Source organism: Cephus cinctus, unplaced genomic scaffold (assembly GCF_000341935.2).
Source record: "Cephus cinctus unplaced genomic scaffold, Ccin1 Ccin1_scaffold0857, whole genome shotgun sequence".
Classification (NCBI taxonomy): domain Eukaryota; kingdom Metazoa; phylum Arthropoda; class Insecta; order Hymenoptera; family Cephidae; genus Cephus; species Cephus cinctus.
Window position 1 is genome coordinate 1,267,710 of NW_014333443.1, and position 22,073 is coordinate 1,289,782.

Below are 22,073 nucleotides of genomic sequence, written 5' to 3' on the forward strand. Positions count from 1 at the left end.
GGCAGGTTCTCCTTTTTTTTAAATATCTTTATTTTATATCAATATCAATATTGTTACCGTATCCATGTAGACGGTTATCTTTGTCCATAAAGTCATACGACACTGGAGCACTTATTCGGTGTGTCACCATCCCCATGGGTTGCACATTCACATTGCAATTTCGATTCAACGAAGCTGTTTCTTCTTCCTGTCACGAGAAAGGACGCCCAGAGCCATTAACTTTATAGATCGTAAGGTATGCTAATGACGCGTTATGTATCACTTTCTAGGCCTCACCGGAGCGAACCAGTTTTCCTTGCTCGGGAATATTTAATGTACGGCCGATTAGGTTAGGTCGAGTCCTCGAACGCCCACCCGCACGTAGGCCGCCATTGTTACGTTGATCCGGTAAAGTAAGATAATCGACAAATTCCCGGATTCCACTTAACACTCCGTTCTATTATTATCCGCAGATTAACAAGAAAAAAAAAAAGAATCGCGCTACTTCATTTGCACAAGACACGTAACGATCTTTTTAGCTCTATTAGATTACCCAATAGCGAAGTCTGGCAGTTCGGACAATAGCGTCTGCGCGCATGCGCACATCAGCGCTGCCTTCCGAGAATCATCGAAAGTACTTCTATAGATCTTGACGAAATAGTCAGGGTGCTAATAGCAAAATGGAGTAACGATCATCGTGTCATTTGATAATGGATTTCACGTGAATTATCTACGCGCGTACTTTATGACGTGTACGTTTGATATATTGGCAGCACTTGACAAATAGCTATAAAAGATATTTCGACATTTTTTTTAACACTTACCCATGTGGAAACCGAAACGATGTCGATTGCGGAAAACGTATATATTTCTAATAGGATAATGTATTTTTGTTGGTTAAATCGATACGGTTCCTGTGTCTCAATGTTTGTGGAACAGAGATGGCGGAGGCGCGAGAGTATAATTGTGTAATGGTTAATGGGTCCTCTTTCGCCATTAAGAGACAAAATGTATTATAGTCCCTCTTCCAAGAAATCCTTATTGTGTACTCGGACTGTTCATTTTTACTTTTTTGTATCGCAGCGAGTGTATATATAGTATATATGTATACACATATATATAAAACATCGATTCTCCTTTAAGTGGCTGCTTTTCATGTTCACCAATCGTTTTGCGACTGCATACCGATAAGCACTCGTTGAAAATATCCGTGGCCTCTTAAATAGCACGTCCATATTGAATGTTTACTGAACAAAGCAAAACTGTATACAATAATGAGATTTATTACGGGTGTTTACCGCAACAATAAAGCATAAACCGGTCGTAAGAATAATTTAGAAACTGCCCTGGTAATGTAATAAAAGAAATTAGCAAACCTATTGAGAACTAGCAAATACTGTTATCAGGACAATTATATGACGAAGACTATAAAAAATAAATTAAACAAAATTTCAATATACAGCACACTACTTATATGTTTATACTATACACTATAGGCTAAAACTATAAATAGTCTATATATTTTCAAAAATTCTCATCTAAATAATGAATAAAATTAACGTTCTAAAAATAATTTTTTTTTTCATTACGTCAGTCCCCACCCACTCACCCAAATGTTTCCTCTATTCCTCCCCTTGAATTCAATCAATTAATTCACGCGATCGAAACAATTCTAATTCCTCCGCACCATACAATTCGATAGCTTACAATTCAGACCCGAAATATTAAAGCGAAAAAGATCTACTTTCGCGATTTGTCCAACCATTATGGTAAATACGTAACAATGTCGTGTAACCCACCACTGGTAGATACACGTATACACACATGAAACGTGTCCCAGGTTGATTTATGCTCGAACCGTAAAAGCCCGTAAAAAGCCTAGACAAGACAGAGTCACGTTGAACGTGGGCGTAGCCGAAAAGTGCAGCGACTTGAAAAGTGGGCCTGTTTGTCAGGTACATTAATCAATATTTAAATGCGACAAGAATGCACAAGTCGCGAGAGATCTCGATTGCCCTGGTTGACTCGTATCAAGGCGACGATATACATACACCTATAAGAATATCAACGCATTGCAAAACGAATTAAAAAAAAATTAATCATAGAACCGGACGATCGAACCAATAAATTTTGGTCCCGCGCGAAACACGATTCGGTGTATATCAATTTGTTACGGTGAAGCAGTGGAGGAAGCCGTAGTGTAATTTTCAAAAGCGAATCGATCAATATTTTTTTAAAAATATGTCTCTCACTGGCCTTTTAACCTTAAACATCGTCAAGATCCCGTTTCGAGAGATCGAAAGTGTACACGTAGATCGTGATCGAAACTTCACAGCGCTTGAGGAACATTCCGCGGATGCTTTGGGATCGAGACCCCACGATCCGATGGATTTATGTTACTTTTTTTTTCTAGGTAAAATCATCTCGCTGGAATTTTGTCTCTGGTGAATAAGGAAAAAGAAAAAAAAAAGAAAAAGAAAAAAAGATGAATTACCGACAACATTACTAGACTCATTATAACCTAACTGAGCCGAGTTCTCCTTGGCTTTTACTCGGCAGTTGGCATTCCTGAAATGTATATAGTCTATCTCTTAGTGTCCCATCCACGTGAGAGAGGAACAGGTTCACCAGGGATCCTGGGATAGCCAAGAAGAAGGTGTTACAGGTTACACGACCTTTTTAGATATTAATCTGAGAAACGTGCTACGCTTGTGCTTATAGTCGACTCCGAAGGTCACGGAAGCCAAAAGGAAGAAGATAGGAAAGAAAAGGGGAAAAAAGATTCAGGATCGCGCAGCATCGCCAGGAGTAATCTCATTTTGATGGTCACCGTATACAAAAGGGCTTAAAACAATAACGATGACGATAAATCACGGGCGATTGTTAATTTCGAAGAATTTTACATAATTTCACTTCAGAAGCCGCACACCCTGATTGTTGTTATTATCGCGTGTCACGCTCTAAGCTACTGGACTATTTTTAACGAGATAGCAACATTTATATTTCTTTTTTCTTTATTCGGATACTTTTACGCAATCGCACAACCACGTTATCTAATTTGTAATAATCGCACGACTCCCGAGCGAAATCGACGAGTTCTAAAAGAAATCGCAAAATTTCTCACAGAGAAGCGGAGAATGACGATCGAAGTTACAAGAATAGCCGTTAGAGGCGCTGATAATAAATAATTAATCGAACAGTCAAATACTTTGCAAGAAATCTCGTCCTCGTATAAACTAACTAAATAAATTTCATTCGATCTCTTACCTGTCAAAGGCCTTGTATTCGTCTGGCAGAGTAACAGCTACCGTAAACAGTGCAATGGGCACTTACATACAGTTGTAGATCATTAAAGTTGCTAACCACAAGTACCAAAGCATAGTTAGAGACGCTGAGAAAGGCAGTGAGAGAAATTAAACGAAATAATTGTGCGTCCGCGAGAAGTGAGGTTATGTCGGCACGTAACTACAAGTGACCAAGTAAACAAGAGGAATCACGTGGAGAGTAAGAAAGGATACGTCGTGACGTTCGCGGTAATGGTAGACTGCGTTTTAATTAAAAAGGACTGATTTACGCGTTTCTCAAGATTATTTCGGGTACAGAGTGTCTCGTGTGTCGCATGTGTCAGTGCCGTCTGTCCATCTCGCGGCGCTCGGTGGTACTTATACTCTTTCTTTCCCAGGCTCCCTCAGCGTTAATAAAACACGGCTTAATTGTACCAGGACAATTAAACCCGGTGAAGATAATGTCCCGCTCTTTCTCAAGGGAGGCTGGGATATATCTAATGGGACTAAGACGCCCCTCGAGACGTCGAGACGCTGGGACACGAGTGAGAATTCCAGAGCGTCATCTAAAGATCGTCGACATAGGTACATATGCCTGCGTAAAGCTGAGTGGACGTACGTAACACGAAAAAAAAGAAGAAATAAAAAGGAAAAGCAGACCTTTTTGGAAAGGTTACGTGAAAATCTTGAATATCTAACAAAATAAATGATTTTCTAACATTCCTGTAAGCATCGTCCCTCGAAAATAAGATGTATATCCAAATGACGTACTCATACATGTGTATATATATAACCAACATTGAATTCCCCCTTTTCCTCTCCACGTTCGTTATTTGCCTTTATTCCCTCCAGGGGCCAAGTGCCGGAATTTTTATTTTTCAGGTTACGTATGTTCCGTCAAACTTTAATGCCACGTTCGCAAGACAGGAATGTAACCATCGTACAGCAAATGCACTAAACGTCGTCTCCTTTTTGCGCGGAAATTATAAAAGTGTACATACTGACGTACTCAGTATTTTTATATAATATCTATACCTACGATGGAATGTGTCCTTACCATGTAAAATACAGCAAGGGATATAGCGTCCAGTTTTTAAATAAGAAAAATGCCCTCGTGCATACTGAAGAAAGTGATCCAATCTTCTGCTAGAAAAATAAGCATAACCTCAAAACATCTTGCTGACAACAATGACGCACAAACGAAAACGTATAAATGTGTCAAATCAATTCAATATTATCAATGGCGCCAACATTCTCAAATGTCAACATAAAATCTCTCTTTTCACTATTGCTCTCGATCGTACTTCCTTTATCTCTTAATTGCAGAGCACCTTATTAGCGTAACCAGTCCGAGCAGTCGAATTCGTACCTAAATATCAAGAGTCAACGGTATTATACTTTTATGATCGGTTTATGATCCACTCGAGCGGATGGTACGTTTCTGTCGATTAATTAATTACGCCACATACGTTGGGTACTTACGTTCGCGTACCTGTACAAATAAAGCCGTACGGGCTCGTACGTACACATACGGCGTCGCGAAATGTGCGTAAGGCGTCCTTTCACTTCGGAGACGCCTTGACATTTCGAGTGCACCTTCTTGCCACGGACACGCACAGTACTTGGTGTTTATGGTGCCCCATCGTGACTCGAACAATCAGTGGATAGGATTGAGTGCATCGAACGATGCATCTGGCTAGAACAAAGACGACGTGGATGAACCATTTTTTTTTTTCAATACCTGTTGTTACCATTAGACGTATTGTTATTATTGTACGCAGGTATTCGTATGCTGTAGTGTGAGTAGCATCTAATAATAACTTATTTATCTACTGGGAATGTACTAGGAATTACTTAGGGGTGTTCGGCTTCACTATTTAAATTCGTTTGAATCGTAAGGTGTGGCTTGGTTCACGTTGGATGCTACTTTACATGTATCTATGCACGTAGGTATCCGTAAGCTAAATACATATGTATAACGAAGCAAAGGTGCTTCTGGCAAATCATTTTGGAATGTCGCCACCGGGTTTTTTTAAAAGCCATTCTCAATCGGACGGATTTCAATAATGCCAGGCATTGGGAAGTGTCATCGACAAGTCCTCTTATCCGCATAATGATTGTATGTTAAATAATTTTAGCTGTGGTCTGACATTTTTCTTTGTCGTTTTATCAATCATACAGATTTTATTGAAATATTTCACAGGTCGATTTTTTTTTTTTTTTTTTAACGAATTCGGAGCGCTTAGGGCCGTTTCTTGTGGGTGCCTAAACAAGGGTTCTAATATTCGCGTGTACATAAAGCTGTACTGCCGCGATACGATTTTGGAAGGTTTTCGATAAACTCTGCGAAAAATGTACAGAATTTATAATTTTAAGCACGAGACTTAGACCCCGAAATTCGCCGTGTCCATTGCACATTTCATATTTTGGATCTCAAGATGATCAACACGAAAAGCGCGCAATTGAAACGCTGGACGGAAACTTCTTCCTTATGCCTCTGTATTGACAATATATTTTTTAAGTGACAATTAATTATTTAAAAAAATTCGCATCCGAGTCTGAGATTTTTTACACGATGCCACGTGATGAAATTATATTATAGCAACAGAATTATTAATTTCCGACGACCATCGTCTCACGCTCGCAATACCTCAAACGTACCAATAATAATTGCTGTATAGAAAATTCATTGGAATTAATGAATATTGTAAACGCGTATAAACGCGTATATCGTATGAACGCGTATAAACGTTCATTTGCAGCGGTTACGACCATCGAACAAAATTATTAATCATACACGAACCTCAATATGTTACTATTCATGTAATCTTGAACCTTGAAATTATCAAATGCTCTTTTTTCTTCAATCAAGAAACCATAATACTCGACTCGGCTCAGTTTCGCTTACAAAATGTTATTAGGTCAGTCCCATGTAATAAATTAATTCGTAACAGTGGCACTACTACTTTCCATCGAATCTAGCATTTCTATTTTTCGCTCGGACAGCTTCCCTGGACATTTCTCTGCGACATTCCTTATGTATTGAGATCATCAAAACTCTCGAAGCCAACTTTTACCAATCATCGATTAATTATCGACGAGCAAGCGACGTAACGTCACCCGACGACGCAACCCTAACTTTATGCGAAACCTTCATTTTTTTATTTGATCATTTTATCTTCAATGACAAAAAACTACAATCGTATTACGCACAAGGCTGCCTCCATTGTAGACATACGCGAAGACACTGATTTCTTCGTTCGCATTTCGGAAATGCTGTGCATACAAAAATTCTACATTCTACATAGAATTACTACAAGTTCTTCATACCATTAGCATCCTGTCACCTGCGAATGAGACTCTTAACAAAATCCCAAGGCTGTAGATTAATTACAATCTTTTTAAAAAAAAAAAAAATAAATAATTACAATCTTGTTTTAGGCGGTTCGCCAAAGTTTCGAGTCGTCTTAAATTAACTGGCCGACTGACAATTGACCTTTACTACTCAACCAATTGGAAACCATGACAACATTCTATCGAGAGCTAATCGTTTATCGTCCTTTGCGGGAAGGAACTGCCAAATGCTTATGTATATTAACGTATTTGATATTTTGGCTTTCCCCAAAAGTCATCCGTGCGATCGGTCGAGATATCATTTTTTTTTTTTTTCCATGAACAACGAATGCGCGACATTTATTTATACACACGATTCCAAAGGAAAAAAAGGTAAACGAATAAAGCTCGAACAATACATCACGCGAAGCAGAAACGCAAGCGAAATAATTTTCACCGATGTGAGATAAGCACGGCCGCCTGTAAAAAGGTACTTCCACACGGGCCGACAGGCAAGATGATCCCGTGCTCACGTTTATCCTTACTTCCCTGAGTCATTTGTTATTTCGAGATAACCTTTAAATTCACCTCAAAAATACCATATGTGGAGTTGACCATATATAATTGGCAATTTTATCAGAATTACAATTACGTTCGAAGATATAAAGAGTGCTTTTAATTACCTCTATAAATCTGTTTAATGAAAAAAAAAAATACAATTAAAAATAAATTTCTTAGAGCTGCGCCCCTCCGTCGCATATATGTCGAAATCGAAGATATATTTTCTGTCTCCGTAAGGCGTGCAAGAGCAAGAGAGACGCAGTACGCAAATGAAATTGACCGATTCGCAAGTGGATACAGTCGGATCGTGTCAGACACTGCACAAGTGTTAACGTTACCGGGCGTTGCTTTTTTTTTTTTCATCGTCCGACTTACGACTTATAACAATCACTGGCAGTTACTGTCACATCTGCAGGGGACAATCCTCTAGGTGGGTTATATGATAATTTATTCGATTCACCCAATATGTCGATCCATACTGATTTGCAATAACGAGTAGTCGGTCGATAGTTGCCAAATTAAATTCGAGGTCCGATAAAACTTGTTTCCCGTGAAACAGCTAACCTGTTCACGAAGTGACCATGGATGTGTTCCAATGCCGTGTGGACGAAATAAGAGCAAAGTCTTGCTATCCTGAAAGCCAAACGTAAATTGGATTAAATAGACTGGTAGATCTATAAATAAATAAAAGAAACAGACAACACTGCCAGAGATAATCATGTTTTCTGAATGAAAAGAAAAAAGTATTTTTAACAATAGTTCATACCTTGTCGAAAATAATAATGAAATCGAGAGTCAACAAGTAAATGCAAATACTTCCTAGACGCGATTCCCACGCAGTTAATGCAGCTCAGCATCCCGGTCCAGACGCAATCTAAATCGCCCATTAGAGATTATGAATGCAGTAGCAGTGGAGTTCTTCCGATGTAAACTGCACCAGCACACGATAAATGCTCTCGTGGATACACACAGCGAATAGCTGCGAATGCACCGTATAGAATCTTGCGCAAGTTTATTGCGTTTTTCCATCGAACCAAGAAACCTGGAAGGAAGATTAGTGTTAATACATTTAATCCTTGAAAGTTCATCAACTGCATTAAGGGTTACGTTAAGTACATCATTTATTATATTTAAGTATTGCAAACACATAGACAACCGGATTTCGCAAGGAATACAGTGCTTATATAATATATCTATATACGTAATAATTTTCATACTATTTTCCACTAGCATCATCAAAATGGATAAAAATACGAAAGATCACAAGAAACGACTTTTTCTCTAATGTTTTTGTGAGTTTGAAAAATCCTAAATAAAATCAAAAACAAATTCATTCCATAAATGTCAAAATAAGACACCCTGTATATACCAGCCATGGATAGTTAAAAAGTGAACGCCACGAGAAATGAAATACGGATATTTATAAATGCAATCAAATTGTATAATGTTTGACGAGTCGACAAGGTCGAGACTCAGCAGGATCTGCTGCCATCCTGGAGTTCTACGGGGGTATCCATTTCGATCCCATATATAAAAAAGAGGTATTACAAAAACTCAAAGATAATTCCCACGGTCCCTGTTCAGTTTGACGTATGAGTAACTTGGTAGCAAGTTATAAGTATAAGAAAAAGGAAAAAAAAATGTCTTTACGAACACTCGAAGATCAGTATGATTGCACAACCAGCCACTTTGCCGTATGATATTTTCATGACAATGATATAAAGTGGCTATATCAATAGGATAGTAGATTTTCAAGAAGTCATTACTGCAGACCGTATACAAATTAAGAGTAGAATATCCGTTGGCAAAACTTCAAATCGCATAATTGAGATTATAATTGACAATCGCAATTTGCGAAAAATCCAAGCCTACCTGTGTACATTTTGCCTTGAAACTGTATCATGAGTTCATAACTTCGTATAAATGAATTCAAAGTTTTGTATAGCTTCAACGATAAACATATCATACATAAATTTGTCATCATCAATTATTTAAGTATCATAGATCCCCTCAATTCAAAATGGTCCATTCCACCATCCATATTCACTACGAACCATACGCGTAACGCTCTCATAGGAACAATCCAATGGTAACTCATTTGTCTCAAAAAAGTGCTCAAAATTTATTTTTGAACCACTCATCGTGCCTACTTCAAGTACTCTCTAGATTTAAATTACACCTACAGGACAGTGAATAAAAAAGACCTAAAGACTTCAGACCCGCCCAGTACCTATACCTCACACAACGGTATCATTCAAAATGCAAAAAAAAAAAACCATATAAAAAAGTGACACCAAAATTTAATTGTCCTTGAGACAATAAACAAAACGTCTTTTTTATCTTTAATCTAATCAAAATTAATTTGCGTATTTCCCAATCAACTTATAACCCGAGTATCGACGTCTCATAAGATCTTGGTTTATTTTAAATATCTTCGTTTCCCCTACTCTCAAAACATCCTCCATTCACTGGAATCTCTAAAAATAATCTCGAACCGCTCTCCTCTCGTTTAACGCGATGCTCACGGTGGAACATTCGTCATTTAACGAATAACGTAATAAACGTTAGACGCTCACCCAGAAGTCGAGATCGATGGACTCGTTCACTAACGATTTCGTCGTTGTTACGTAAACGGATGGCGAAGGAGAAAGGTGCGGTGGGAGAGGACGAGGGAGTATGCGGAGAAACGAGATGAAAAAGAGGGTATACCAGAAAGACGTAAGAGGCACGGAGGGTAGCGCCGGGAGAAGAAGTGCATACCACGAAAGGATGCACGCGAACCGCATGCAATTTGATCGACGCTACGCGATACACTGCAATTTACGAATAATTTCACAGAGTTTTGCGAGTAAACATGAATTAACGATCACACCCTGTGATCTCCGGTGAAATTAACGGTCTTGCCTTGGCCTGCTATTAAAAGCATAAATATACGTTATACGGGAGGATAAGAAAAGAGAATAATACAAATATACATATTTAAATACAATCGATCACTCTCTCCTCACGAGAAAATTCAATGTTTTTCAATTTCGCGGGCTTTTTTGCGCCTCCTTTCGTATCCTCGGCATTCCTCCAATGCCGGTTTTTCAACATATATTTAGTACACGGTGTCTTATAGCCCATTGGTACATCCTTTTATATATATATATATACATACATACATATACATATATTTCGAGCACATACCTATATCCACGTGCATTTGTATCACGACGAGAGAACAATATGGACGACCTCATTCGCATATCCTTACCCGCTTGATATAATCGTCTCACCGGTCATTATCGCCATTAGCGCCATTTTGGACGTTTCAAAAGAAATCCATCCGGCATCGATGAATCGCGATATCCCGCGTAAAGGTTAACGATACCTGTCATTCGAATGACGTGAATCAGAATGGTGCATTAAACAGTACAAAGGACAGAGCGTCGTCGGTACGAAGACGAATGTATATAAGAATGAGACGAACAGCCGTGACAAAATAGATAAGAGAGAGAAGAAGAGTGGCTGCGACAAGACTAATGAAAAATTTAAATCAGCCTTTGTCTTCTAAGTCAAATGGAAATTGCTCTTCCTTATTGATATTTTGTTTCTCTCTTTCGAGTCCTCGTGGAGTCACCAAAGACCCCACCCCCCTCGCCCGCACCCCTTCAACAGACCAGCCGCCAGATACACGCGAGGCTGCTCGAAAAATATTCCAAGGCGTGGTACCGCGCGCATGCGCCATGTTACATTATCATTCGTAGCCGAAAACACTTGGGTGCTTGAAAGAATTTGCATTCGAATTCATTGCCTTCTTTTTCTCGTAGATCAAGAACGTGAAGCTGATGCAATTACAGTGAAAAATTGCGAGTAAACAGACGTCTTGGTAAGGTTCCACAAATATATGTATATGTATACTACATATATATATATGCATAGCTCCAATTTTTTTCTCGATCAACCAACCAACGAAACTAAAAAGATCTTTAAAAAATGTCCAACGAAAAGCAAAGCTAGATCTCCAGATAAATGGTTCCAATGGCGAACCCAAGGCTCATAAATTCCACGTGGAATTGGCTCGGGCGGGAGAGGCAGCAGCTGCTAGATCATCCAGTCTTCGATGGACGATGAAAGTGAGATCCCAAGACCGAGTGTGTAATTCCTGAACTGGATCATCCGGAATGTAATTTAACGAAGTTGGCAGAGAACTCGTGCCCGACGCAGAGATTGCCACACGGAATTACAAATACACACACTCAACTGGCACTGGTCGATATATTCATTAATACGCTCTTATACGATTAGGCAATCTTAGCTCTATATCACGTGGGACTACACAGGACTAACTCGTCCGTTTTACACGAAAATCAGTAACGTGTCCCATGTATCCCATGTATACGCGGCGTCTACGCGTGGACACGCTCGTATCGTATACGTAATAATCATTGCGTAACGCGTTATCCCGTAGAATTTTGTCATCAGACATAATTCGAGTCGTCCGTAGATATAATTAACCACTTAACCAGAAATCATGCTCCCCCCCCCCCAAGACTTTCGGCTATCAGCTATTCGCAATTTCTTTGCACATATCAGACATACGCGGTCAGTTGACTTTTGACCTAAGACTTGTTTATCGCGAGACAGTTTGGACCCGATTTAATAACAAAAGTAAAATTAATTCGTTACTCGCTGTCCTTCAACGAGCAATTAGGTAATAATAACAAACAGCTACCTCTACATCCCAATTATACATACTCGAAATACATTACGCAATTAATCACGTATTTAAAATGATCAAATATTGATATACGCAGATAAATTTGGCGTTGGGCTATTTTGGAGACGATTTCATTTACGTATTGGCCCTTTTCAGGAAACGTGGCTGTTCCGAGGTCTGTCCACAAAGACTTTTCAACGTAATGGCTGTTTTGAGTGCCATAAAGCGGGCTGTCACACAAAATTTTCTTCAAATTTTTTCAATACTAAGCACCCGGAGTTAGTAAATCATTTAGAAAAAGTTTCCTTAGGTTAGGATGGGATTGGATTCCAATTCTGTGATGTTCCATGCCAGTAATTTTTTTTCAACGCATCAGCTCGTTCCTGTGAACGGCCCTTCATGTTTCCTGTCCTCAAACTATACGATCGACAGGTTAATAAACATACATTTAATTAAAAGGTATTGAAATTTTTAAAAATAATTTTAAAAAAGAACAACAGCTACTATTACAACAAGGCAAAGAATGCAAGTTGCAAGTAAACCGTGAAGAATACGTAAATCGTATTTAATATCGTTCTGAGTCTAATCGATTACGAGCAGAGAGCCCGTAAATAATTTTTACGTGACCGTTAGACTTACAAATGTTCTTACGACCATATAAAATGATAAATAAAGATCGTACCATATTCTGAAAGCATCGTGTATACACCATTAGGTGAATGTCCATCTACCCATTTATTCGCCTATCCGGTTCTCGACTTCTGCAACGCGCATCAACCTAGCTTTCGTCTTCAGGAGAGTGTACCGATACATACATGTATGTAGATATATACCTATATGCACATCAAGCTACCAAGACACCTTACCGAGAGACTCTTTCGAAAGAGTATTAAGTAACGGACGATTCCCTAAGCCGATCTCTACGCTATTGAGAGTCTCAATGGGAACTGCTACTCTCTAATGTATCTCATCCGTACGAAGGATCTATATTCGTAGAACATAAGAAAACAAGAGTAAATTTATTTATTTAATTATTATATATATACATATTACTATATATATTCGTAGAACGTAAGAAAACAAGAGTAAATTTATTTATTTAATTACTATATATTACAGATGGTCACAATGACCTCCGTTTGCTGTATCTTCACTTCGGAAGGGTTTTTGGTGATGTGGATTCTGGAGAGTTGCTGACAGCGCCGGCACTATGACGTTGCTGCAGGAACTCTTTTTGAGGAGTGCAGGTTTCTTAACAATTGCACTTTCTATAACTTCTACTGCTTCTTGTCGTCTAGTGGTGCATAAGTATCTAGTTGATTCGTCTAGAGAGACACGAATGAATCGAATGATCTCCTATCGAGGAAGCCGCTGCTTATATCCTCGATATGCATACGTGGAAACTAGTGCGGATAACGATTTTTATCCACCCGAGGTGTTAACGTCGCTTTTTGGATTCAATATTTTGATTTACGATTGGATTTGCCTATTTGATTTGACTGATTCAATTTGCGGTTTTCTTCAAGTACCGGCTTACTGGTATTTCTATTGTCTTCGCCGCGTGCCGGCTTATAGCGTCTGGGCATTTGTTTGTTTTGGTTTCAGTCTGTCGACTGTATTTCGGATTCTAGGAATATTAAAAGTAATAATTTCTAATATTATATCCTCATGACTGTCGCTGTGACTAGATTCAAGGGAATTACGCAATATTAGATATTTAAAAGTCCTGTCTTCCCTTTCCTTTATCGGCGTCGCTGTGAGAGGTCGATAGGATTATTGAGGAATTCTAGGATTTGAGGAGTTCTCTCAGATACTGTTATGCACGTCCACAGTGCGCTATGCACTCTTATGTGGGGCTCTTGACGTATCAATCATCGAGAATGGATGATTGGGAGGGAAAAAAGGATAGAGGATAGGGGGGTATAAGGGTGGAACGTTACAATATATACATATACACACATACTAAAATACGTATATAGGTGATTTATATGCCACTGATTTTCGTTTATTTTTTTTGTCCACCTTCTGTCCCCTAACTGGATCGAGTTGCATAATTCGATGTCGTGGCCAAATTCAAATTGCAACCGCACGTATATTTGCATAAACGACACGCAACTCATATAGTGGACAGATATATGTAAGTAGGTATACATATGCATACCGAAAGCGGAGACGGAACTGGAACGCAGCTTGATACGTGGCTCGTTATTCATTTTGGATAGGGTTAAAAATTTCTATATATTAAGCCAGCCATTATTTATCTGTCGCGCACACATGTATAAATAGCTCAAATGCAAATTCAAATTTTCGTTCGTTACGAAAAAGATTTAACCTGATTAGCGGTTGGTATGGGTATCCGAACGTATTTGCTACCCCGACTGTACCACGTGTGTGAGGTAATTCGGGGATCGAAAAAAAAAATGGAATATCATAACGATACGCTGGTTCGATACGTTTCCTTTTATACTCGTCCTTGCCGCATCGGTTGATATTGAAATCGAAACCGAAAGTCGCCGTCGCTTGCGGTTCTGTCTTGTTTATGCAAATGTACTTATATACATGTTGCTTCCTTTTTTAAATTTTTTTGTGCGAACTCCTCGCGTAACACATGGCTCAATTTAATTGCCATAGGACTAATATTTAATCGTAGATTGTCTTTTAATGTTATAGCCAACCACACAGACTCGTCCTGATGCTCTATGGAACCTGGAGAAAGAAAGGAGAGACGTATAAGAAGCTGATAGAAGTACGAAAAAAAAGTCAACCATTAATTAACATGCGATATTTATTGGCAAACTTTTTTATTGGCCGAAAAAATTCGCGACAAATACACGAAAACAGGAACTGCTTTCCAAGGAGTCGTATGGGCGTCCCATGGTCTTTAGCATATTAATATTTCCGTTAGACATAAAACGCCGGTTATTGATAAATTAAGAATTGGATGTGGGTACGTTTCATTAAAGATTCAACGTGGCCGAACGAGGCAATAGGAGAAATTATGAAATGTCAGACAAACGGTTTTTTGAACTCTACAGGGTGGTTCTGCGTGAAATCAAATTCATGTTCGATATAGTGATACTGGCATTGGAATTAGAATTGTATGTACGGTGTATATAAATGCGACGTGCAATAAGCGCGGCTGCTAATCGGTTTGACGATGCGAGAGACTCAATAATCGTACCTAATACCAATCTAATACCGACCGATCTTTATTGTTTTAATGTCATAATCCCATGGGAGGGACATTGTGGCTTTTTCGATTTTGCCATAATCGCCCGAGCGCTAGTTCGAAATTACCTGTCAAAATTCATCAGCTGTATTGCACACTGACCTTAATCCTGTCAATTGGAATATCTTGCTCATGGAGTTTAGCTTGTAAATCCGTGTGCTTGCACAATCGGCCTGCTAACAGCATCTGTAATAAAAATACAGACAGAGCCATTGACCGGACCGTATAAATAAATTGTCTGGGACAATTATTAGATTCAATTGATTTTATAAATAAAATAGACGTTCTATTAAAGTATGGTCTTGTACGTATAATTTTGAGATCAATGTTTTACGAAAAAGTTGCCTGCCTTTTTTTTCTCTACACTTTTACGGTCCAGCCTCACTGTCATACGTATCGCGATTTGTCGGCCAATCCGGATTTTTATTTGGCCAATATCGATATTATCGATGACTTCGATCGAATGTTGCCAGGCGTAATTGCCGCTTGGTCCGAGCGATAACACGAACTTGTCACAATGATTCGCTGGCGATAATTATTACGAATCAAATGACAGATCTACGTGCATTTATTACCTGCTCTCATGGTTAATGTAATTCATCAAGTTATATAGTTTCTCATGCAACGGCGACACCTGCTTGTGAAAGTCATTTTTCAAATTTTGTAGTTTCTTTTTAGTTCCATAAAAACGGCTATCGAGAATCTTAAAGCTTATACGGATAGAGAGGATGTGGATCATCGGTAGTGTTGATAAATAGTTCAGATATTTCATAATCATTATGAAACCCTCTTAATAACCATAAATATACCCATTCAATAAGAGAAACTGGATAATAAATTAAAAATAGTCCGGTCGAATTTTTATTTCGGCGAAAAATATTAAAAAATTTTTTTCTAATTTAATTGTTTTATTATATCCTTTATCATTTGCAATTTATCAAACTGTTGCGTTCTTATGTTAAATCATTGGAAAATGCACTCTCCCAGAGTGCATCAACCTGCCATGGAGAAATGGCGAAAACAAAGCTAAGGAGGATCAGATGGAACGGCTTCAAGATGTCGGAGATTAGGCACTGACCCGGAACAAGAATCAGTTGCGCGGATGCTGTGAGCCTGTGGAAACCGCGCAGATTAAATGCACACTGATGTCCTGTGCACCTTTAATAAACCGTAGAGAAACGGTCGGAGTGATGAGATTGAAAATGAAAAGAGCAACAGCCGTGACGAAAAAAAAACGTGTTACTGTCTTTCTTGGATTTATTTATTACCGTATGTAAATAAAGCAATGAAAATCAAACGTTCCTGAATGATACTGAGTAAGCTTGTAATCAGGCATTCGCTCAGGGAAAAGTACCTGTACTGAACCAGTGTTCAATTACGCTGAAACGTAAATCATTGAATTGCAGTAGAAGATCGACATCTCGAAAGATAAACGCATAGTCATTAATATATATATTTTCTTCTTTTTGCATTCCTTCCATATTACTTTTTGCCCTCTTTGAATAAATACAGGATATATTGTATTCATATTGTTAAACCATATTAATTCACTCAGTATATACAGGGTGTTCCGAAATTACCTGACCAACGGGATATGGCGGTTTTCGGGAGACACCACTGATCACGAAAATGACCTTCCTTTTCTCCGGAAGGTCATAGTTTTTAAATAGGAGCAGGTCAAAGTTGACCAATCAGAGGGAGGCGTCAAGAGAAACGTAGGCACCTGCGAACTCTGAGTTTTCTTCCCTCGCTTTTGTTTCTCGGTGGCTTGTTTCTTGTTTCTTGTTTCCAATAGGCAAGTCTTCGGCTGACGTCATCCTGCCCGAAGCCACTGAGAAACAAAAGCGAGGGAAGAAAACTCAAAGTTCGTAGGTGCCTACGTTTCTCTTGACACCTCCCTCTGATTGGTCAACTTTGACCTGCTCCCATTTAAAAACTATGACCTTCCAGAGAAAAAGAATGTCATTTTCGTGATCAGTGGTGCCTCCCGAACACCGCCATACCCCGTTGGTCAGGTAATTTCGGAACACCCTGTATATTTAATGTATGATTCCATATTTGAGATTTGTATTAGGGACTTTGAATTCACTGACTTGATTTACGGTTCTTAGTCAATTTAGAACTTTTTCTCGTAAATATGTTTTATTTATAAATCAGTATGGAGCACACGGTATATTTAGGAGGGTCGATTAGATTTTTATATCAGATAAAATGACACTTCCGGCTATGATGAATGTATTAAATATATTGTTCAGCAAATAAAAAGTTTATCGGACCGTAAGTAAAAACTTGAAGACCTCCATTTTGCTTTGACCATGAAAGCACATAGTCCTTACTGCAAAATATGAAGGAATGGAAAAAAAATGTTAGTGAAAAGAATAGAACACACTTTTAATAACTGGCCTAATATTAATAACGTCTTCGAGATTTCACTATGATCTTTTTCTAGTTAAATGAAGAAAAAATACGTATGACCAGTCTAGCCAAACAACTTTATTTGATATCCGAGTATAATATTACGTCTCGTTACGAACGTATACGTTTCTGCTATTTCATTGCAAAACTCGTACACGGTGTGCCATTACGTTCCACAAGTATATTAAGTAATAACGGCAATTACATTTAGGATCGATCTTCAATAAAAAATTCAACGCAGACAACTTACCGTTTATGTATTATGAGGAAATCTTAAGAGAGATATATATCAGATATTACATTATTTGCTTATTGCACTGCTCGTTATTATACACTTAATCAGAATTAAATTGTTGAGTAAATATTTAATTCTGCAGCAATTTACTTGGGTTTTGAAAAACAATTCTACGTTACTTTATCGGGGTGAAACGCATTGTAGCTCCATCTTATACGTGTATGTGGAATTATTAAAAGAAAGTCAAAATCTTTTTTTACTATCGGACGATAAATATGTTTGTTTAACATTATCGGTAGTGACAATACTCAAAGATATTTTTAATTAATTTGTGATATTAAGAAACTTTCGAATTATTATTTTTATTTTAGATTCATTATTACTAATATTATTATTTTTTATTTGATTGGTTTCAGTCTTTTTTATCCTATTGTATTCAATATTTAGTTTGATTTAGTTGTAAAAGAAATCGAGAGAGGTCATGATCGTACTTTCTTCAACTTGGCGCGATAGTAAACGTCATTTATTTAAGTTTTCTCAAGAAATGTCTAGGGCAGGGTCCAGACTTGATTCTAAGAAAGTGGTAAGTTTATAGATTGAACTGTCGCGTTTAATAAAAATGTTATTTCGAAATTCTATGTTATCTGTATTCTATCATGTAACCTATTTAGATGTTGGAGGTTATATGATTAAGCGTCATTGTTACAGAATTCAGAACTGTTCACTTTAACTTATGGCGCATTGGTAGCTCAATTACTCAAGGATTATGAGAACATTGACGATGTCAATAAACAGTTGGAAAGAATGGGATACAATATGGGAATACGTTTGATCGAGGACTTTTTGGCACGCACTGGTTCTGGACGTTGCTATGACTTTCGAGATACAGCAGAGAAAATCCAGACTGGCTTCAAAATATTTCTTGGTATCACACCAACTATTACTAATTGGAGTACAGCTGGAGATGAATTTTCTCTTTGTTTTGAATCAAATCCACTAACCGAGTTTGTGGAATTACCAGATCATTGTCTGAATTTGAAATACTGCAATATATTAACTGGTGTACTAAGAGGTGCGTGTGAAATGGTGCAAATGGAAGTTGCCTCTTGGTTCGTTCAGGATCAGTTGAAGAATGACAGTGTCACTGAGCTGCGTGTCAAATTTATTAAGAGATTAGAAGATGCCATTCCAGCAGGAGAAGATTAAGAACTTCAATGAATGTGTTCATTGAGACATAAGTAATGCTGTATATAAGTATTATTTCTGTAACTACACGCTCCGTAAATATATAAACATGTATATTTACTCCAAAATAAAGTACTATGCTCTAGACATTCCATTTTTATTAATTTATTTCAAAAATTACTACATATTAATAAAATAGTGTCAATTACAAATATCAATGCCTTTAGTGGATAATTAACAAGTCTCTAAACTTTCACAATTGAGTATCTTCAGATGCATATAAAATGTATTAATTGAAAAATGAAATATAGGAACAACAGGTTTGTCATGTAGCACATCTATATCATCAAATAGTAATATTTTATGTATTTACCTCCACAAAACAGCCATCGCTCGTGTATCATTTTAAGATCATAATCGCTGCATGTCTTAAATTCTACATCCAGAACTTATTTTTGCCTATAAAATCTATTTTTGGTGGTTAAATGATTCGAATGTTTTCATTTTAATACCGAGTGCATGAAACATGATCTACAAAGTCGTTGCGAAATATAAAGTTCTGTTCTATGACCATGTGATAATTGTTTCCAATTGATGTTTTTTGAGATTCTCAATATTAAAAATCGAAATAATTTTACGATCACTCTATTATATTTAGACTTGCTATGCTATGCTTGTACAATGACAGTGATTATGTAACTGTATTATTAACAATTGCAGACTGAAGAACTGAAATTTTGTTACAAATTAGCATAAAGAATAATAGGGCAATGATCGCTTCCATATATCTTGTCCCTTATGACACAATCGCAAATGCAGTTTTTTATTCGTTCAGAGACTAAAAAATAATCCAATCTCCTGTTAAAAAAAAGAATGCAATACTATAATTACTCGAAGAAAAAAAGGCACGCTTGCAGTTTTCTTTTTAATACATACCACCCAATATTTTTACTTCTAGCATTTTGAAAATATGACCAATATGTGTAAGCATCTATCCTGTCAGGATACAGTGCTCTAAAAGTATCAACAAATCCTTGTTCAAGAAAATCTGTCATCCCATCCCTTTCTTCTTTAGTAAAACCAGCATTCCTTGTATTCGACTTTGGATTCTTCAAATCTATCATTCAAAAAAATAAACTAGTGATCAATCAACAAATTAGAACAGGTAAATGGAAATAGATATTTATGTCAGTTCCCGTTTCTTGTCAATTCGTACCAATTTCTTGATGTGCCACATTCATGTCACCGCAAACAATTACTGACTTCTCCTTGTCTAATTTCTTAATATAATTTTTGAAATCTTCATTCCAGCGTAATCTTTTAGGCATCGTGACCAATTTTTGTCCAGCATTTGGCACATCTTGGCAGAAATATAAATTAGTATTCAATTAATATACATTTTCCATAATTGACCAGAATTTTTGAAATACTCACAAACATTTACTATATAAAAATTCTTATACTCCGCAGTGATAAGTCTACCTTCATCATTACATTCCGAATCTGCTAATCCATATGTAACCCGCAGTGCTTTTTCTTTGGAATATAACGCTACTCCACAGTAACCGGGTTTTTTACCTATTTAACCAAGAAATGGGCAATATAGCCACATGATATGGCAGTAATTATATTGAATTCTTACTATCAAGAAAATAATGATGATATCCTTTCAATTTAACTTCTGGTGGTAGTTTATTTGTATCACATTTTGTTTCCTGCAAAACTACAATGTCTGCATCTTCTTTTTTAATATAATCTAATGCATTTTTCTGAAAAAAAAAATATTAACAACATTAAATATATAACCATATCCAAGGTATTATTATTACGAGTGTATTTCAAAATTCACTGCAAAATTCACAACCACTAATAGCAGTGAACTGCAAAATGTACCTTATCTTATATTAGTATTACATTGTAATCACATATTGTAATTCCATAATGTTTTTTATTAGACACTTGGATTGAAACATTATTGCTACTTTACTATTTAAAAATACAAATTACCTTTATACAAGCTCTTATCCCTGAAACATTCCAACTGCAAATTTTTATATTATATTTCTCCCCCTTTGCATTGAGCTTATCACAATCAAAACTGATCTCATCTAAATTGGAATCAGTTTTATTCATTAGCTTTTTAGCATCGGTTTTTGCCTTCTTAGCTGGGGGTTCCTCGATATCCTCTTCTTCCCTCTTAGTTTTTTTCATAAATACCTTAGCTAAAGGTTTCTTATCTTTATCATCTTTACTTGCAGAAGTACTAGCCTAAAATAAAAAGCCATTAACTATTCAAGAGCTCTAAAATAATCACCTAAAAATAAAATCTTAAAATGCTTAAAATATTAAAATACGTATTCTAATACAAGTAACTAACCTTTGTAGCCTTGGTAGCCTTTGTCACCTTCATAGATGACTTCTTTTTAGGTGGCATGATGCTGTCTAATAGATACCAAGAAAATTTACAAGTTGTAGGTACTTGGCGTTTAAACAATGCACAATGATTGTGACATATATTCACTACTATTTTCTGTGACCTTACTAGCAATACTTTATTAAAAGTCAAAGAAATACTCAATAATCTTTGTATTATCATAAAAAAAACAATTCTGCATATGAGAGTCAACGTGACAGACACAGCTTCGAAACGTGTTACTTACGCTACTCCAAAATTTGACGCTAATTTTAACGGATCGTCTAGTCCCGCCAAAAATGCAATAGTGGTAATAAAAAAAAAGATCAATAAGTAGAGACAAGGAGCGTTTATATTAAACGACCAATTAAAATATTATACAGTTTTTAATCCATGTAGATCTTGATATGAATACCACATACATTTCATACCCTGACAAATTTATGGTATTATACCATATCATACCAAAACCGTGGGTTCATACAGAGATGAGTAGGGAGATTGCCAATGAGCCTGTTTTTGGTGAAGGCAATTTTTCTCTGGTTTCGGCGCGCCACCTTAGCGGAGGGCCCTCGAAGCAGTTCCACGTTTTTGATTGGTCGTGTATATATAGTAATACTACGCGTGATAATCTGGAGCTGTGTTTTGGCGCGTCGACGCGCCACCTGAACGAGACTCTCGAACTAGTTCCACGTTTTTGATTGGTCGAATGAATTCGTGTGTTCCTCGAGATCCAC

At 37.2% G+C, this 22,073-nt stretch overlaps 3 protein-coding genes across 18 annotated transcripts in view; 1 reads left to right on the plus strand and 2 right to left on the minus strand.

Moving 5' to 3' along the window:
- The window catches only part of LOC107270974, a 38,477-nt gene extending 26,939 nt beyond the window's left edge, over positions 1-11,538 (minus strand). Inside the window, exons 1-6 of one of the 13 annotated variants that reach the window (XR_001538482.2) lie at positions 11,190-11,538; positions 10,347-10,530; positions 9,030-9,259; positions 7,722-8,199; positions 4,321-4,959; positions 58-187 (exon numbers count right to left, since the gene is read on the minus strand). Coding sequence is in view for 6 of the 13 variants with exons in the window: in XM_015746488.2 (XP_015601974.1) it covers positions 7,722-7,877 (156 nt within the window). In the remaining 7 variants the exon portion in view is untranslated. The other 12 variants (XR_001538480.2, XR_001538486.1, XR_001538481.1 and 9 more) reach the window with 12 other exon arrangements.
- Positions 11,539-18,182: 6,644 nt separating this feature from the next.
- Positions 18,183-19,070, plus strand: LOC107270986 (trafficking protein particle complex subunit 3). Its single transcript, XM_015746509.2, has 2 exons — positions 18,183-18,321; positions 18,447-19,070. The coding sequence occupies exons 1-2, from the start codon at positions 18,220-18,222 to the stop codon at positions 18,942-18,944; spliced, it is 600 nt and encodes a 199-aa protein (XP_015601995.1). The 5' UTR covers positions 18,183-18,219; the 3' UTR covers positions 18,945-19,070.
- On the minus strand, positions 19,065-21,780 carry LOC107270985 (exodeoxyribonuclease). 4 transcript variants are annotated; one of them, XM_025088185.1, is made up of 8 exons: positions 21,759-21,780; positions 21,301-21,365; positions 20,931-21,191; positions 20,566-20,692; positions 20,358-20,501; positions 20,140-20,283; positions 19,860-20,040; positions 19,065-19,781 (listed from the first exon to the last, which is right to left on the minus strand). In XM_025088185.1, exons 1-8 carry the CDS (start codon positions 21,763-21,765, stop codon positions 19,664-19,666), a joined length of 1,047 nt encoding a protein of 348 aa, XP_024943953.1. In that variant the 5' UTR covers positions 21,766-21,780; the 3' UTR covers positions 19,065-19,663. The 4 variants fall into 4 exon arrangements, with proteins under 4 accessions (XP_024943953.1, XP_015601992.1, XP_015601993.1 ...); XM_015746506.2 differs by lacking the exon at positions 21,759-21,780 and adding an exon at positions 21,584-21,752; XM_015746507.2 differs by lacking the exon at positions 21,759-21,780 and adding an exon at positions 21,466-21,752.
- Positions 21,781-22,073: the final 293 nt, after the last annotated feature.

Bases quoted from the DNA above. Each gene is read 5' to 3' on its own strand.
- LOC107270986 (XM_015746509.2), top strand. From the start codon at position 18,220: ATGATCGTACTTTCTTCAACTTGGCGCGATAGTAAACGTCATTTATTT. The intron at 18,322-18,446 runs GTAAGTTTATAG...TCATTGTTACAG, and splicing joins GACTTGATTCTAAGAAAGTG to AATTCAGAACTGTTCACTTT.
- LOC107270985 (XM_015746505.2), bottom strand. From the start codon at position 21,519: ATGATAATACAAAGATTATTGAGTATTTCTTTGACTTTTAATAAAGTA. The intron at 21,192-21,300 runs GTTAGTTACTTG...TTTTTATTTTAG, and splicing joins AGGCTACCAAGGCTACAAAG to GCTAGTACTTCTGCAAGTAA. The intron at 20,693-20,930 runs GTAATTTGTATT...TTTTTTTTTCAG, and splicing joins GGATAAGAGCTTGTATAAAG to AAAAATGCATTAGATTATAT.